Source organism: Nematostella vectensis, chromosome 6, assembly GCF_932526225.1.
Source record: "Nematostella vectensis chromosome 6, jaNemVect1.1, whole genome shotgun sequence".
NCBI lineage: Eukaryota > Metazoa > Cnidaria > Anthozoa > Actiniaria > Edwardsiidae > Nematostella > Nematostella vectensis.
In genome coordinates this window covers 1,863,962-1,881,255 of record NC_064039.1, presented here as the reverse complement: position 1 = coordinate 1,881,255, position 17,294 = coordinate 1,863,962, and the positions used below count along the sequence as shown (strand labels likewise).

The 17,294-nt window shown below is 42.7% G+C and overlaps 1 protein-coding gene across 1 annotated transcript; it reads right to left on the bottom strand.

Moving 5' to 3' along the window:
* Window positions 1–16: 16 nt before the first annotated feature.
* On the bottom strand, window positions 17–15,933 carry LOC5505409. The gene is made up of 45 exons (XM_032373809.2): window positions 15,850–15,933; window positions 14,960–15,038; window positions 14,746–14,831; window positions 14,451–14,527; window positions 14,266–14,332; window positions 14,108–14,193; window positions 13,814–13,871; window positions 13,616–13,679; window positions 13,453–13,511; window positions 13,173–13,277; window positions 13,010–13,081; window positions 12,410–12,579; window positions 11,945–12,026; window positions 11,767–11,848; window positions 11,609–11,657; window positions 11,060–11,144; window positions 10,818–10,886; window positions 10,512–10,613; window positions 10,206–10,286; window positions 9,792–9,845; window positions 9,519–9,666; window positions 9,158–9,442; window positions 8,874–9,005; window positions 8,463–8,632; window positions 8,045–8,176; window positions 7,910–7,976; window positions 7,664–7,763; window positions 7,297–7,404; window positions 7,059–7,134; window positions 6,795–6,884; window positions 6,564–6,630; window positions 6,320–6,502; window positions 5,926–6,249; window positions 5,314–5,517; window positions 5,062–5,220; window positions 4,358–4,578; window positions 3,875–4,209; window positions 3,483–3,677; window positions 3,256–3,411; window positions 2,828–3,126; window positions 2,348–2,521; window positions 2,061–2,249; window positions 780–852; window positions 382–521; window positions 17–121 (listed from the first exon to the last, which is right to left on the bottom strand). Exons 2-45 carry the CDS (start codon window positions 15,030–15,032, stop codon window positions 111–113), a joined length of 5,559 nt encoding a protein of 1,852 aa, XP_032229700.2. The 5' UTR covers window positions 15,033–15,038; window positions 15,850–15,933; the 3' UTR covers window positions 17–110.
* Between the last annotated feature and the right edge of the window lie 1,361 nt (window positions 15,934–17,294).

Genomic DNA, 17,294 nt, shown 5'->3' with positions numbered 1-17,294 from the left:
TACACAGATACTATAATTTGAATGCATATTTTTATTCTAGTCTTTACTGTTAAACTATTCTATTCTTTTTGGTAAGGAAAGCCTTTCCGGTGCACAACTTGGCATAGTCTTCACGGTCGCTCTGCAGAACAAAAAAACACACATTACCAGTGCTCCTGATGTTGGGCTCGGGGAAGATTCGCAATGGACATCCTCACAATTTATTATTGATAATTAACAACTGATAACGATTCACCGGGGTTCGTGTACCCATTATGCACACCCTCACAACTTAATTCAAGTAAAAATTGATAACAATTCACCGGGGTAATTTGCTATTCAAGGATCGTCAAATCCTATCCGTATCATACTTCTATAAACTGTAATTCGTGTTTTACTTACGGAGCCTAATAAAGCGCAGGCTCAACCTGCTTTCGTCACAGCCACCCCAATAAACAAGGTTTCTACCCTCGCCAGGCCAGCCTCCGTTAGGATGGACGCAATTGTTGTTCCTGATGTTTTGTAATGATCCGCTTGGACGTCTGTAATAATAAAAAAGCATGATGAAACTACCATAAAGAGTAGATTCCATCTGACGCAAGGTTCGGTAGGTTATCAAGTTACGCTCTATGCGAATGGTATATATTTTATTTCTGTACCGATACGCTAAAAACTGGTATTCGACTCTGCCAAATTCTCGTCTTTAATAAGACTTCTTCAGAGCTGAATGTATTTCCCCCTAGTTAAACTTTCAGTGCGTAAACAAATATCTTGTTTTGCAGATTGAAGGGTCCTCCTACCGTTTGTGCTTGGTAACGTCCTCCGGACAAGAATCCTTTAGCGTCAACTTGTGTCCGGTACCTGGCCAGTTGCCTAAAAGAATATTCAAATAGAATTAGTCACACGACATTCACCTATCAGGGTAATATATGGTCATAATTACTATGAATGGGACAATTTCAATTGAAATAATTAATTATAGCGAGGCGAATAATATAATGAAGAAGCGGCACTACCTCATCCCGCTCTGGAGGCGTGTTTCAAGGCCTCGATACTGCCTTTACTCACTTTACTAACTGATTGTTTCAACAAAAAATGGCTCTTTGTAAGAACAAATGCGAAACTTGGTTGTTTCTCCGTGTCTTTAATGAATGCGCCGCAGCCTCTACCCTGGTTCCAGAGCCTCGTGCGTCTCTCTATTTAGTGGCCATCCTCAGACGTCTCTCTATTTAGTGGCCATCCTCAGACGTCTCTCTATTTAGTGGCCATCCTCAGACGTCTCTCTATTTAGTGGCCATCCTCAAACGTCTCTCTATTTAGTGGCCATCCTCACACGTCTCTCTATTTAGTGGCCATCCTCAAACGTCTCTCTATTTAGTGGCCATCCTCAAACGTCTCTCTATTTAGTGGCCATCCTCAAACGTCTCTCTATTTAGTGGCCATCCTCAAACGTCTCTCTATTTAGTGGCCATCCTCAAACGTCTCTCTATTTAGTGGCCATCCTCAAACGTCTCTCTATTTAGTGGCCATCCTCAAACGTCTCTCTATTTAGTGGCCATCCTCAAACGTCTCTCTATTTAGTGGCCATCCTCGAACGTCTCTCTATTTAGTGGCCATCCTCGAACGTCTCTCTATTTAGTGGCCATCCTCGAACGTCTCTCTATTTAGTGACCAGCGAGGTCGTCTCAACCACGACCGCCGTGCTCGCATGCTCGCGCAATTTTTTCCGCCTTAAAATGTCTCGCATAAAAAACGGGGTGCTCGGAAGCTCGAAAGTGCTCGCAAAAGACCATACGGGGACCCTACTAATTTAGAATTCTCCCTACTTTTACAAAAGGTAGTTCTTCCACAAAATGCCTGACCCTCACTGTTAAAAAGATAGGTGGGGCTATACTTCCCGTCCGGGCAGATGACATTAGTTTTCCCCACTGTTAAAAAGATAGGTGGGGCTATACTTCCCGTCCGGGCAGATGACATAAGTTTTCCCCACTGTTAAAAAGATAGCTGGGGCTATACTTACCGTCCGGGCAGATGACATAAGTTTTCCCCACTGTTAAAAAGATAGCTGGGGCTATACTTACCGTCCGGGCAGATGACTTTTCCACTGCACTTGTGGTGAATGATACCATCGGAATCGATCACAAAGTTCATGTATGTCGCGCTGCAGTTGACATCAGCTTTATGGAAGATCAGGTCACTTCCTTCAGCAGGAGAACAGTCTCCGCTACGAGGCTGGATACAATACCCGCCAGAGCTCTGGATTGGACTCTCTGGGTAAATGCAGTGATGTAGTTAGTATGAATCTCAACAACGGCAGCCCTCCTTACCCTTCTTATTTAGGAATATCACTTTAGGATAGCGTACTAACCATCGCATGAGTAGCAGGCCTTTGTTTCAGTTGTTGGCAGGTTCAGCGCCGTGCAGTCTTTTCCTCCACATCTCGGTTTGGGGTTGGTACAGCTGCGATGTCTTCTTTGTTGTCCATCGGCACAGAGCTTGTCACACTTGTCCCAAGAACTCCACTCAGATAGACCGCCATCAACTGTGGAAAAAATGGGGTTACTGTGTTACTACAAATTACGTCACAACATAACACGCAAGAGCTTCACTGAGAAAGAACACCGTCAACGGTAAAAAGTTCACTTTATCGTCCACAATTTACAGCTGATTAATTCTCTGTCCGATAATCGGCCCGACAAACAAGGGCGTGTTAATACGCCTTAATAAAACATACTTTGTCACGCATGGGTAGCATTTGTTTCAGAACTTTTGGTGAGTAACATCAGAAAATCAGACACGCAGTAAATGCATATTTTTCTCGACTGTCATTCATCGGAAAGTAACATACCGGGCTGCCTGTTGGCGTCGCAGTCATCTTCGTTCACCCAGTACCAGATGACGCCCGGGTCAAACATCCCGCCAAACCTCATCCACTGTGCCGGATTTTGGTCCGTACCTCCCCAGAGGATAGATCCTACGGGGTAGTAGGTGGCGCTGCCTGCCGTTGTCAACAGAGCTTTCTTATGGTTGCCATTCTTGTCAAACCATGGCATTCGGTTGCCAATTCCTTTCCACCAAGTATGGTCCCACACATCAAACCGCTGGATCAATCGGACGTCTGTCAGACCCGAGCTTGTTCCCAGGAAGCTTCGAATTTAAGAATAAATAAAAAACCTTAGATCTTACATATTACTTTAAATAAGTTCTTTATAATAAAAGCCGAAATAAAAATATATATTTTTAAACACATATACCTGCAGGTGATATGTCTCCTACCTGTAGTGACGAGGTGCGACCCAGACTCCGCCCCAGTGCCCTCTCTGATTGGCGTCCAGCTTGTACTCAAAGGTGGCATTGTTACCCAGGTCTCTGATCTTATCTCCGTATTTGAGGATGGAGTAATCTCTGCTCAAAGAAGGTCTCATCTCGTTCCTGGGCGAGAAACGTTCCACTTTGTAAGTCAAGACCGAATACCTAAAAATAAACCATTCAAAAAGTTTTACCTTGCAGGGACCTGCTCACGCGTCCAGTTGTTGTGTCGACTGGTGACGAGGAGGGTGAAGGCACCAGGCTCTGACGTCATGTCGCAGTAGACAGGGAGGTACTGGGCGTGGCCCAGTAAGGTGGCCATGTAGTACCCATCTTCGTAAGAACGCCCTTTTCGCACACCGTGGAGCTTGATTTCATTACACGATTTCCTGATAACATGGAAATCAGGTGTTAACAAGTTCTAGACACTGTTAACGTTTGGGGCGTGGCAAGTGCTATTGAATCATTAACAAAAATGTTAAGCTGATCGAAAGTGGCTTTCTCTTGGCGTATCCAGTACCGGATCACTCCACGGTAAGATATAAAATGCATGGAAAAGATATTTCATGAATAATTGTGTAGCTACCTCGATCCCTCTCTTATCCAGTACCGGACCACTCCAGGGTTGGGTTTGACGCCAGGGAGGTAGGATGCGGAGTAATTCTCGTCTGTGTTGTAGATCAGAGATCCGGAGAGGTCTTGAAAGTCTGATGCGCTCGTCAGGAAAATATTCGGTGCAAGGCCAAGACGTGGCATTATCTTGTTCAATCTGCTATCATTGGGAAGGTTATTAAAGGGCTCAACAAGCTTCACCTTGGTCTGTTTATCGCAGGCCGACAGAAATGAGTAAGAGAGAGGAGCGTCCCAAATTCCACCAAATTGATTTCTGCCGTCGGCTTCAATCTTGTACTGGAAGTAATCCTGAATAAAAAGACTACACGAAATTAAAGAGTAGACGGACCCTTCCCAGTTATAATCGATGTCGTCTTTATTTAGCAGCGCATTGCAGCTTTTCTAGTAGTATATGGAGATTAGAATCAGCTACTTTGTTGGAGTTTTGGCTTTATACCTGTGAAGCATCGAAGTCCTTAATGAAATCCACTAGTCCAAGAATCGAGAAGTCAGCATCGAGGGAAGGGTTATTGGGATTCCTTTGTTTAATGTTGGCCGCGCTCCAACCGGAATGCGTTTTACTTGTGGCGACTAGTGTCCAGCCCCCGCCCTGAGATGTCAGGTCACAGTAAGTCTTGACTGCACTTCCTCCAGGGGGTTTAATGGAGTAGACGCCGTCTGGGTGAATAGAAATCACACATGGATTACTTTGAGGCCGTTGATTATCATTCCGGGACTCGGGAATGAAACGGAAAGCTAAAGGACTTACTTGCTGCTGGTTTGGTCTGAGAAACTTGAAAAGGGGAGAAAAAGCTTGGATACTTACTTGCTACTCGACGGTTTGTATGCCTTTTGTCTAGTACTTGCATACAGGAAACGTGCGAAAGAGTTAGAAAGCTAGGATACTCATTGCTGCTGGTTTCGTTTTTATACCTTGGTCTGGTACTTGCATGCAGGAGACCCGAGTAGGGGAGAGGAAGCTAGGATACTCAATTGCAGCTGGTATGGTTTGTAGGCCTCACATCTTGACCTCTGCGCAGGAGACTTGAGAAAGAGAGAGGAAGCTAGGATACTCACTTGCAGCTGGTATGGTTTGTAGGCCTCACATCTTGACCTCTGTGCAGGAGACTTGAGAAAGAGAGAGAAAACTAGGATACTTACTTGCAGCTGGTATGGTTTGAAGGCCTCTCATCTGAACTTCCATACAGGATCTGGGCAGTTGGAAGAGTCCCTCTCTCATCCAGTACCAGATGTGCGTTGGCTGCGACTCCATCTGATAACCGTTTATCCAAGGGGCCGGGTGATAATTGCGTTCATTTCCTGTGGAATTAGATTTAAAATTTACCAATACTTCCATGTGAGGGACAGGAGCAAACAAACGTGTGCGTAGTTACGCCGGGTAACGAGTTGTACCTGTGATACTGCCCCACCAGTTACGAGTAGCACTACTTGAAGTCGTCAATTTTGCACCAGAAATCCAGGGCATGCGTTTCTCGATGCCGCTATCAGAGTATTCCCAGTTGTCAAATTTTTTGACGAGCTCTACGTTTGATTGTGCATTGTTGGTAGCAGTAAACGTGTAGCTTCGATCTGCTCTCCATATTCCGCCCCAGCGACCTGATGAAGAAAGGAATAAGGCCATGTGCAAATAGCGCCAACGTTAGCTGGCAAGACAAGATAAAGAAAATGCTGACAAAGTTATGAGTAGCACATCTCCAAACGTTGTGTTCGAACGATCACGCGACGTTCAAAAACTTTCGGTCATGCCAATCGTGCCTTATTGTATCAAATGGCTCGGTGTCACGGACTGCTTATGCTTATACCAGGAGAGTATGAATTCTTTTATGCTTTCTTATTTATACTTCTAAGCGTTTGGACGTGTATTTATAAAGTGCGTTTCGGATTCTCAGTATGCTACTAACGACCAAAGATTTGTGTGGAGCTTTGTTGCACTGGGTTTGGACTGTGAGACAAGAGGCCTATTTGTCAAGTTATATTGATCTTTGCTAAGCCCAGAAATCTCACCTCTGCTTTGTGCCTCCAGCCGGTATTCAAAACTAGCTCCAACAATATTGATGTCATCCTTGATCCCGTCGGCGTATTTCAAGATCGAATAATCACTTGTCAAGCTAGGCGAGCCCTCGTTTCTCAGCCGAACGTTGTCAGCGGTCCATGTATTGGTGTGACTGGTGACGAGTAGTGTCCAGCCCCCGCCGTCGCGCGTCATGTCGCAGTACGCTTTCACCGCGGGCCCTGATTGGCCTTGAGGATGGAGGGTGTAGATGCCGTCGCCAATTTGAAGACCTGTTTCCTGAGCGATTTGCTGGAGATTGCGACAGGACCTGGCCACTGAGATAAACCATATGTCTCATAGCTAGGCTTATTTACATGGAAAGTCAGCGAAAAATCTCAGTGTTACCTGGACAAGCCTTCGTCTGGCATTTCTCTTCCTGGATTCTCTCCCCTGAACAGTCCTTGCCCCCATGGGCGGGATACGGGCTGTTGCAGAACCGATGACGTCGTCGGTTACCTCCATCGCACCCGCGGGAGCAATTGGTCCACTCCGACCAGGCACCGAAGCCTCCATCGCGAGCCTGGAGTGCTGTGCATGTAAAGATGTTAGAATTCATCTGGGTGCTATTTTACAAGCTTTTTTCACTAACCTGTCTCGCAGTTTGTGCTTGGGTCATATCCTGCTTCGCATTGACATTTTTTTTGATTGGTACAGATCTGATAATAAAACAAAAAGGATGCTCCAAAATTTTAAATGAAAGATAGCCCCAGTTCTAGCGAGGGGATGGTGGCTGTTTACAGTATGAAGGCAGTAGTTAAGGCTGTCCAGAATTGTACGCTAAAGAGACAATGCAAAAATTGGATAAAATGTGGACACGTACCCCTCGCCCAGCGCACTCTTTGCCGTTCACCAAGGGACAGTTTGTGACTCCGATGTCAGCCAAAGTCTTGCACTCAGCGTTGACGCACATCTGAATGTAATATAACCCGCATTTTGTACTAAGATATGCTCGCATCAAAATGCATTCACATGTTTCAATGTTTGAATGATATCTGTAAAGATAATGGTAGTCCGACCTTTCTATCGCCGAACAAGAGGACGATGAAGATTGCACAAAAGAACAAGAACGGCTTTAACTCCAAACCTTTCCATCGTCGCATTTGGTTCCTGTCGCCACCATCCCTATGCCGATCACGTCAGTCGTCTTCAACACAGCACCGCTACGAAATATTTCAGTAATTTAGCCCCCAGTTACGTTGTTGTACACAAAGAAGTGTTGTTAAAGGTGCGTGGTGTTGCTGAGGGTTGGCAGTGTTGGCTGTGTGCAAAGGTGTTGGAGGGGCGGGGCTTGATTTCGCGCAGTGTTATGATCTGTTGATTACCTGCACTTGGCGCCATCTGCAAGCGTGAACTTCTTGTAGCTTTTTCCGTATTGAACAACTGGCAAATTGTTTGGGCTTAGACACTGAATCTGCCCACATTGCACATTACTGCAGAATGAGAATATTTAAATATTAAGCAGATCGGCTGGGAACAAAGATTGTATAGCGAAATAGTTTCCTGTACACAAAAAGATGTGCGGTTTCTATATTAACCTTTCAAAATGCTAATGAACAAAATCTTTGGCTTTGAATAATCTCAAAATAATTCTTGATATAAAAAAATGATTATAAAAAGATCGATTGGCAGCGAGAAAAAAGTGATCTGAGCCTGCATTTGTTATCCATGAACCACCGGGATGACACCTACCTTGCCGTGCATGTGGTGTTCTTAGTCGCATCACAAGTGCCGTATCCTAGTGCCTCTGTATTCAGCTTATCGTAGCAGCCGTTGGCAGCATTCCTAGCGGCTAAACGAGAGGCCCTTAATTTAATGATATCAGTAGCAATGATAAGGCTTTGGGGCCAAGGTGATCATAGACTTCAAGACAGCCCGCGTCTCGTAAGAGAGAGCCAAAAAAGTGTTGGTGCGTCACCAACAGATGGTTTTACTTACTTGATCCCCACAAATTTCTGCACTGAGTGTCCAGAGTCTCGGAGCATTTTCCATGATAACACATAGACTGAAAGTAATGATTTGTTAGCAAAAGCCTAAACTTTATTCTTTTCTCGTATTTAAAGGTCTCCTTACATTGGAGTGAAGGCCTCTCTCAGTGTATGGTGTCCACCGCTGACCATCCTGACTGTAGGACAGATGATACGCGGTAACCCAGTCATACCAGTTTCCTCGACCTTGTGTTTCAATATTCGACACAGTCCTCTCCTGTCGTATTCATTGTATATCATACGTTAGAATGCCTCCTTGACACATTTCTTTACTATCGTACACACCGTATAATATCATACGTTCAATGCCTCTACACATATTCCATTATATCATATGTTGAATTCGTCCTTGACACAATCCTTTACTATCAAAAACATCTTATAGCGTACGTTGAAAACCTCGACCCATTCCTTACCTTGCATACAAGCCATTAATTACTATAGCTAAGATGCCAATCTATGGAATGGCATCTTGTAAAAGTCTTCATAGGTCGCCCGCTCACCTGTCCGAGGTCAATCTGGATGTACTCAGTTTTACTCTTTGTCGCCGCGCACCAGTATTTGCCGTTATGGAGTCGAGCATACTGTGGTCTATCAGCTGGACGGGACGAGCTTGCGGTGATCTGACTGTCTGTGATGGCGCCACTACGCATCCCAAGTGGCATGATGCAGTCTGTAGTATATAAAAACTTCAAACATTAGTACGTTAATACAAGATGCATTAATACACGATACCATAAGTGCCTTTTTGACGACTATGTCATAAATATTTTTTGCATTTAAATATCTTTTTCTATCCGGGGGATAGGGCTGGCGTAGGTTTTTTGCATTTAAATATTTTTCTATCCGGGCGATAGAGCTTGACTCGAATTAAATATAGATATTTAAGTATTCTAGGAAATGCAAGGCCTCACCTTGTTTCATAAACCAGAGTTCCAGTCGCACGTGGTCGCACCCACTCCAAAGAACTAGTTCTCGTCCGTTTCCAGGCCAGGCTCCATAGGGATGCACACACTTTTCGCTTTTAACGTGCTTCAGGGACTTGCCTAAAACGAGTGGATGGGTGAGTGGATGAAGAAAGTGAATGAGTTGGAGACGGGCCGACCATCTCATTTCAAGACAAAGTTTCTAGAAAAAAGCTATCCCCAGAATGACATTGTACAATCAAATGGTCGGCCGCTGAGTGTAATCCTTCTACCTGAAGTCCTGACGAACTTGGAATCCTCATCAGTACACGAACTACTGATCGCAAGTCTAACACCGTTCCACGTGTTTCCTCCCTCGGGACAAACCTTCCGCCCGCTGCACGTGTGTCTCAGGATGCCTGTGGCGTCAAGACTAAATTCCATGTACGCTTGCTTGCATTCGTTGCCTGGTCGGAACACGATTCTAGATCCTTCGTGTGGACTGCAGCTCGCGTTTGTAGGTACCACGCAGTGATCGTTGAACGCCTTTATCGGGGACGGCGCAGTGGCGCTAACACCTAGGAATAGCAGATTGTTCAAATTGTTATGATGTGAACTTCTTTACCGGATACTGGGTGAGCCCCGATCACGTACCTTCGTTGCCAGAGCAACCTAAGAACTCCAGCCTCATGCAGGGCCACCCGTTCCAGTACTGCGGGCTTATACGGACGTACCGAGCCTGTATTTTGGGGTTAAGCGGTCTGCTAACCACACTGTTACGGTTGGTATTCGCTTGAATTAGCTTCGCACAAATAAAAACATGATTCTGGTTATGCATAGATATTTTACAAAATGTATAATATAACAGGAGTGAAGGACCGTTTTCTTCTGCTGGAATCTTATGGAAATAAAAGAATGATCTCCTACCTTCTCGGACTGGTTGCACGCTATTCCATCTTGTATGTACCCGTCCGCCGGACACTAGAGGACACGTAGTGCAAGGAAAACCGGTTATACTAGGAACATACGAAGCTGTAGTATACTTAGCAATAACTTTTTTTCACCTTTGCTTAGAACAGGGGTCAAGAAATGTTTCTTTAAATGATACTAAGACCATAGAAAACGCTTGTTCCTCTTAATTTACATGAAAAATATATGAATAAAAGTACTGAATTTGCAAGCTTATGCTATGCTATGAGTTACAATGGCAAATTGAACGGGTTAGATTCACAGAAGACACAATGACCGTGGCTAGTGGCACTTTGATTTTTTATCACGAATTTATCCGGCAACGACCGAGGCAAAGACCAATGCTCTAACCCAGGCTCCCAGGATACTTACGTCACACGAGTCCCCCGGACAGTACTCCGGCACGTCACAGTCATTCGTCACGGCACGACAGAGAGTTCCTTGTAACTTGTACTATGGAAAACATAAGGATTAACCTTACAAATTGCGTGCATACAATTACTGTGTTGTATTTATGATGCACATGGATATTGCGTGTTTCACATGTACTGTACACGTGATATTGCGTGCTTCACATGTACTATACACGTGTTTTTTCATGTATTATGCACGTGATTTTGTGTTTTGTACATGTGGTATGCACGTGTTGTACACATACACGTGATATTGTGCTCTCACCTGGCAGTTTTCGCAGCACGAGTGGTGCAGGTCACTACAGACTGCGTGACGCTTCAGACGGCAGCCATGTGGCTCGCAACACTGGTCTTTTGCCGCGCACATCTATCACGAAGTAAAGGAAACATTTTTTGCGAGTAATGTTATCGAATACTGTAATGTAACCTATTCAAATATAATTGAATTTTCGCGGAATTACACGAATAGCAATGGATTTAAGAAATTGTAGTCGAAGTCATCATCTTGCTGCAAACATCTATATAGAGTCATCATATTTGTGAAAACCCAGTCGAACAAAGATGCCGTTACCTCTGGTGTTCCACAATCGCATTCCTCGTTTCCCTCTCGAATGCCATTTCCACATTGTGCATTGATGGCCTAAAATGAAGAATGTTTAATAACCACGCTTTGGTTGAGATCTTGAAAGTAATGCCCCACCCCCCACCTCCCCCCCCCCTCTTTCTGGGTGCTTCCCCTTGATTACACTACATGTCCTTTAGCTAGAAGCTCGTAAACAAAAGACAGTGAGTTGAGCCAAAACTAGAGTGTACCCTGGTAGGGACGTTGTACAGGCATCTGTCATTGATTCTTTTAAGTCCCTCCATGCTGCAGTTAGAAAAGCCAGCGACACGTGTCCTAGAAAGAAAGTTGCGTGAGAGGATGTTCTTCCATAAAGTGTCTTTGTACCTACAATCATATCAAGAAAAGTTTGTCATAAACTTACCTTTGTCCTCCTGTCATGTTATGTGTACGTTATGCGCATGTGCGTGACTTACACTTCGTAAGCATGTGCCTTACACGTGGTGTGCATGTGATGAACGCGTGATGCCCATGGGGTATACACGTGATGCGCATGGGCGTGACTTACACGTCGTAAGCATGTGCCTTGCATGTGGTGTGCATGTGATGAACGCGTGATGCGCATGTGGTATACACGTGATGAGCATGGGCGTGACTTACACGTCGTAAGCATGTGCCTTGCACGTGGTGTGCATGTGATGAACGCGTGATGCGCATGTGGTATACACGTGATGAGCATGGGCATGAATTACGCGTGGTGTGCAGGTGATGTAAACAGTTTGCATGCAGTATTTACTTACTTATGTCCTCCCATGATACATCCCCTTGGCGTAAGACATTTGCATGACCCTATTCGTAGAAAATTATGTTAGTATGGTAATGAAGTACAGCTTGAATCAACATACTAATATGGATCCTATTATGTATAATCAGATCTATATGGATTGGAAGGATTTACCAGAGTCGTGGCCGAATCCGAAGTTGTGCCCCATCTCGTGCGCGACGGTTATCCAGGGACCGACAATGCTTCCCATGCTCCACTGCGAGAGAATGCAGATTTTATTACAAGTGACACCACAGTAACCTGGTTACTCATGACTTGGCTTTTCCTGCCTTGCCAAGAAGTGTGTACTTACCATATTAACACCTGCAGAATTCCCGCCACACATAGACGTCACCCAAGCCATCCCAATAACACCATCTACCCAGCCCTTGTGACTGGAATATAAACAGACGATGATCATAAGATCAACAAGCAATCTTCCCAGCCTTGGAGCTGTAGCAGGGCTCGAAATATTGGCAGGGGGCAGAGAAAATATTATTTCCTTATAATGTTTTCAAATATTTAGGGGGAGGGGCCCCACGTGTCAACAATGTCCCACCCTCTGCTAAAGCCCTGCTGCATGACTGGAATATAAGCAGTAAAAAACTTAGTCTATAGCGCCATTATTCTTAAAGATTCATAGCATAGGCACAAACCTATTTATGCCTAGGATTTCCAAACAGAAATAAGACGCTTTCTACGCGCGTACGTTCTTTACATGTATGCCAAATTTAAAGGGTAAGTCGTATTTAGGCATACTCAAGTTTGCCAGACTCACCTGATAAACTGCGCGTTGTCGTGGGAAATGTTAGGTGTGATGTACTTGCTTCGATATTCTCTGAACTTGCCGAGTTCTGCGCCTCCACTGGTTTGTCGCTCCATACGGTCACCCTCTGTCCAGATGTCAATGTGCTTCATCACTAGTCGAATATTGATGCGCTGGTAGATCTGTTGACACCAACAAGTTTTAGTAATAGGAAATAGAGCACTCTAATCGAAAACTGTTTCAAATTTCGTACAGCTAAAGCTCTTGCATCCCAATGGAAAATATTATTCGAGAGTAGGACTTGGTTGCTGTTAGTATTAGTATTTGAGATATCATCATTTACGTTATACCCTGTACGTCCTACTAAGTAAAATTGAGCCAAAATCTATTAACCAGTGGGAATATTATCAGAATTTCTCGCCTTCGAGAGCATAAAGTGTGTTGGCGTCCGCTGATTTGAGTTCTACTTATTATGAAAGCGTTGATAGCTAAGATTATATTTCGATGTACAATGATGTTTCAATAACTAGTCTTTTCAACTATGCAAAATGTTTTGGGTGTGTCACTCTTTTACTTTAGAGCTCTACGAAGGAGAGAAAGTGATTTTCTTACCGCGTCCACCGCGTTGCACAGTGTGACCACTTTGTCCGTGACGGTTTTGGTGTTGTTCTGGTAGCGCTGGTACTAGAGACGAAAATAATAAAAAAAGAAGAAAATGAAATGAAAACCTCATCATGACAAAATAGGAAAAAGTAAAGAAGTAAACAATATTTACCACAGTGTTATCAACAACAAACACCATCTCCGTGTATCGCGTTTCGTCTGTAGTGAGATACGGGCGGTACACTTCGTCTATGTTGGACACCAAAGAACGACGCATCTATATAGACGAAGCAAACACAGATAAGTGAGAAACATTGCTAAAACGGTTGCTGGAAACTAAAAATTATTTTTTTTATTATTATTATCGTTGAGTGCACTGCACAGCTACTCAGACATGAAACAGAGCTGAACAAACAATTTAAAAAATACTCTACCGAGTAAAAACTACTTACACGTAAAACAGTTGACTGGACAGACTTTTCTTGTGTCGGGATCTGGTGGTCATCGTTTCCTGCAAAGTATATTAAGATTCATCAACTTGTTCATGTTAAAATTCTATTTTTTTTCAGCTAAGTAAAATATGTAGGCAGTTGTATGTAAATGTTTGGTACCTACCGCATTTTCCGTGTTCAAAGGGATTTTCGTCTGAAACAGAGTAAATCTTGTGCGCACCAGGTTCCTAAAAGAGAGAGCAGCATGTAAGTAATTATTAGAGGTAGATATCCCCCTTTTTATCATAATGTAACTCTGTGTGATGCATGTTTTCATTCCCCAGGGGCCTCATGTCTTTCGATGTGATACGTTTAATTGTACCTTTAGGTCGTCATGTGGCTCTATGTGATACGTGCTTTCTCCATCGTCGATCATCCCTCTAAGCATAATAGATAAGCATACAAGTGGTTGTAAAATAAGTTATATAAGTCTGAGGGTATTTTATGTGTGGGGCGAGGGAAATCTTATTGGTGAGGCGACTATATTGTTATGCGTGGTCAGGGGTATTAACATGGGTTGGCTATGAGTGAGGTAAAGGTGTTCTTCAGGGAGGGGTCAGGTGAATGTTATATGGGAGGGGTGACATTTATTCTCGCAGCAGATTTAACGACTTACTTAAGTCCACTGCAAGTGTTGAGTACGACAAGGGAGTCAGGTACACCACGGATGGAGCCCTGGTAATGGCAATGATCCGCGGAGACCTGGAAGCGAACACGTGATCAGCGAAGTGGGAAGAAGCTTTTTATTTTTTGGAAAGATTGCGAATAGCGCACCTTTGATAAGAGTTCAGAGCCATCTTTTTTATAGTGACGGAGAGAAAAGGATGGATGGATGAGATCCCTACGAGGGAAGAGCAAGCGATTGTTAGTATGAGCATGCATGCCAGAGTGCTTAAAAAAGTGACTTTATAAGTGTACATTGCTCCTATATTTAACAGCAAAGATTCTATGGCACTTACTTGTTCCTCTTGGTGTCAAGAATCATGTCATTTTTAAATGCTTTTAGGGCGAAGCTTGCTTCATCTTCGTGTCCATTCTACAATAAAAACTATTTTTACTGCGAGCTCATATGGAACAAACGGTATGAAACAACGGGAGATTTCGTTAGATTGCGCTAATTTCGTTAGATTGTGCTAATTGTATGCTTATATGAACTTGTATATAATAGCTGATTCAGAAGGGACCACTTTTATATTTTGTACGTAACATGTATATGATAGTATAGCTAATTCAGAAAGGATCACCGGTACCTACCTCAGTAGCCGTGGAGAGGTCTCTTCTATCACGACGCGCGTGAAGCCTTTCGGGATAGATTACCTCTGAAAGCGACCTAGCGGCAACTAGGATGAAACACGCGGGTGAAAAGGATGCAGCGAAACGTTCTTTCAATAACAAAGTGTAATGTTTGTCTCTTGACGAGTTTTAGTAATCCAAAAGTATGTTTATAAAGCTTGTTATCTAGGCTCACCTTGAGTATAGCCGATGATGCACAAGCCTGCTATCAGCACAACCAGACAACCTTTCCACCGGGCCATAGCCATACGCGTCTGTAGACGAGTCAAGCTGGCTTAAATACAAGGAGAATAGCGCAACACCAACCAGCGATACTAGAAGCCGAGGAATGAGGGTACAACGAACCCAAGAAATTGCAATTAATACCGACGTCATGGCCAATAGGGATCCTATCCAAACATTACGTAAAGCGACAAAAAAAAAACTTTTTTTTGTTGAATTTAATTGCAAGTATTTGATAGTGCGGGGTGTTTTAAATTCTTCCTCTGCTTCCTTGCATGTTTCAGGGCGTGTGTATTCTAAGTATTTCAATTCCATATATTTTTGTAATAACAAAGTTATGTAAAAAAGGTTTGAAAAATATAAAAAAATAAAAGAAAAGAAAAGCAATCAATTCTAAAGATGAATGCAGGTATCCGCGAAACCTGGACTCAAAACTTAGAAATGGCATTGAGCCTCCTTAAAACATATGAAAAAAAATAAACTGTATCATAGATAATAAAGATGGAATAGAGCCTATGTGGTAGATACTCAAAGTAGCAAATAAAAGCTCAATTTTACTCAAACGATAACACGAAAGGCAGGGTCGATAAGAATAGTTCCAGAAAGCACAATTTTAATTATACTTTTGGCAAGATGTAAGAGAACTCAATAAAAACACGAAAAACATTCAGTGGATTCAGTTAGTCGAAGCCCTATTTAACCTTAGGTTCTAGGTTATTAAAAATATTTCAAATATTAAAAAGACTAGTATCAAATAAAATACAGCGTAGCGATATGGGAGTATTAAAAAGAAGGGAAAATATTAATTCGCAGTATAGATACATAGCATCCAGCGCTACTCACCTACGCAGAGCAAGACCTCTAGCACTAAATGACCCGTCCGATAAGTCCTACCGCCTTTATTACTAGCAATGTATGCTTTCTATCAAAAGGCAAAAACAAAGAAATCTCTTTTAACATCGTTTTATTTGCTATTTGTAAGCTTTTAAACTGTGCATCCTCGCAGCTGTGTATCTTCACAAAGATATAAAAAGCCGAAGCTTAGTTTTAATTAAACGTTACAAAAGTAAAGCTCTTAGCTATGACAGCGTCGCCCATGGAAGTCCTTGTGGACCTGGTCAATTATTAAGTCGGCCATCGTACTCGGTATTGAACCAGGCTTATTGGTCTCATAATGCCAAAAAACCCTCGTGTACTTTATTCTTCTTTTATTATCAAACATTGTAAATATTGGTATCTAAAGTGAAAAGGCGCTAATAACTTGTTTGTTTAATTACCTGTACATATGTATAGATCCTAATCAAAAACACTTATTTTTACAAGAACGCATAATTTTTAGTTGAGGCTGGGCCCTTTTTTAGCATTTTAAGGGTGAAGATGTCATTAAAATTGTTCTTAAGTTTCATTTTGTACTAAATGAAGTATTGGAAGAGAATGACTGGGATAATCAGATAACAGGATTCATCAGAGAACAGGATTAATCAGATAACAGGATTCGTCCATTTCGTGTGACGCCATTAGTTCGGGGTGACAAATGTCAACTTGACATGACTTTTTTGATACACTTTTATAAGAACCTTCTTAATAAAACGTTCAGCCTGAGAATTCACCAAACTCTAAAAACAAGCTAGAAACTTGTCGAGGCTCAGATGGCAGCAAATATTGTTTTGTTAGTGTGGTGCTTGTAATAATTTGTGTTATTCTCTTCCATTCTTTTCCATTCTTATATACTAAAATAATTAGATTTTTATATACTAAAATGTATGACATTTTTGGCTTTAAAAATGCTCCAAAAATAAGAACGGCCAAGCCCCAAAGAAAAATTAGACGTTCTAAAAAAAGAGTGTGATGTAAGATATAATGGGACCTACTAATACACAATATTCAGAAAGCTTAAGTGAAGTTTATATCCAAACTAAAAGTAAAAGCAGCAAAATATAAATGTCGGGTAAGACTAAAGGACCCCTTTTCCGACTTAATACAAGAGTTGAATGACGACCCAGGATGGCAAAGACTGTTGCTATGGCGACGCCTAAAGAAGGGGCATCGAGAGTGGCCAGCGATAAAAACTAACAAGAAAAACTAATACGCCGATAGTACGAACTACTGAAATTCATATTGTTTTACATTTTGGACAAGGGTTGGGGGGGGGGGGGGTTTCGTGTAAAAAAAGACCATTGACTGTACTTCAATGCTTCACAGATGACCACTAGTTAAAAAGATAACGAATTACACAAATAATCAATAGCAATAACATTTATTTAGGGTTGTTTTTATGAACACGATTT

What these genes read in the sequence shown, in the direction of transcription:
- LOC5505409 (XM_032373809.2), bottom strand. Translation starts at nt 15,032, where the DNA reads ATGGCTATGGCCCGGTGGAAAGGTTGTCTGGTTGTGCTGATAGCAGGC. An exon ending in CGTGCAACCAGTCCGAGAAG is followed by an intron (nt 9,667 to 9,791) that starts GTAGGAGATCAT and finishes ATTTGTGCGAAG; the next exon opens with CTAATTCAAGCGAATACCAA. An exon ending in CGACGCCAACAGGCAGCCCG is followed by an intron (nt 2,522 to 2,827) that starts GTATGTTACTTT and finishes TTTTTTCCACAG; the next exon opens with TTGATGGCGGTCTATCTGAG.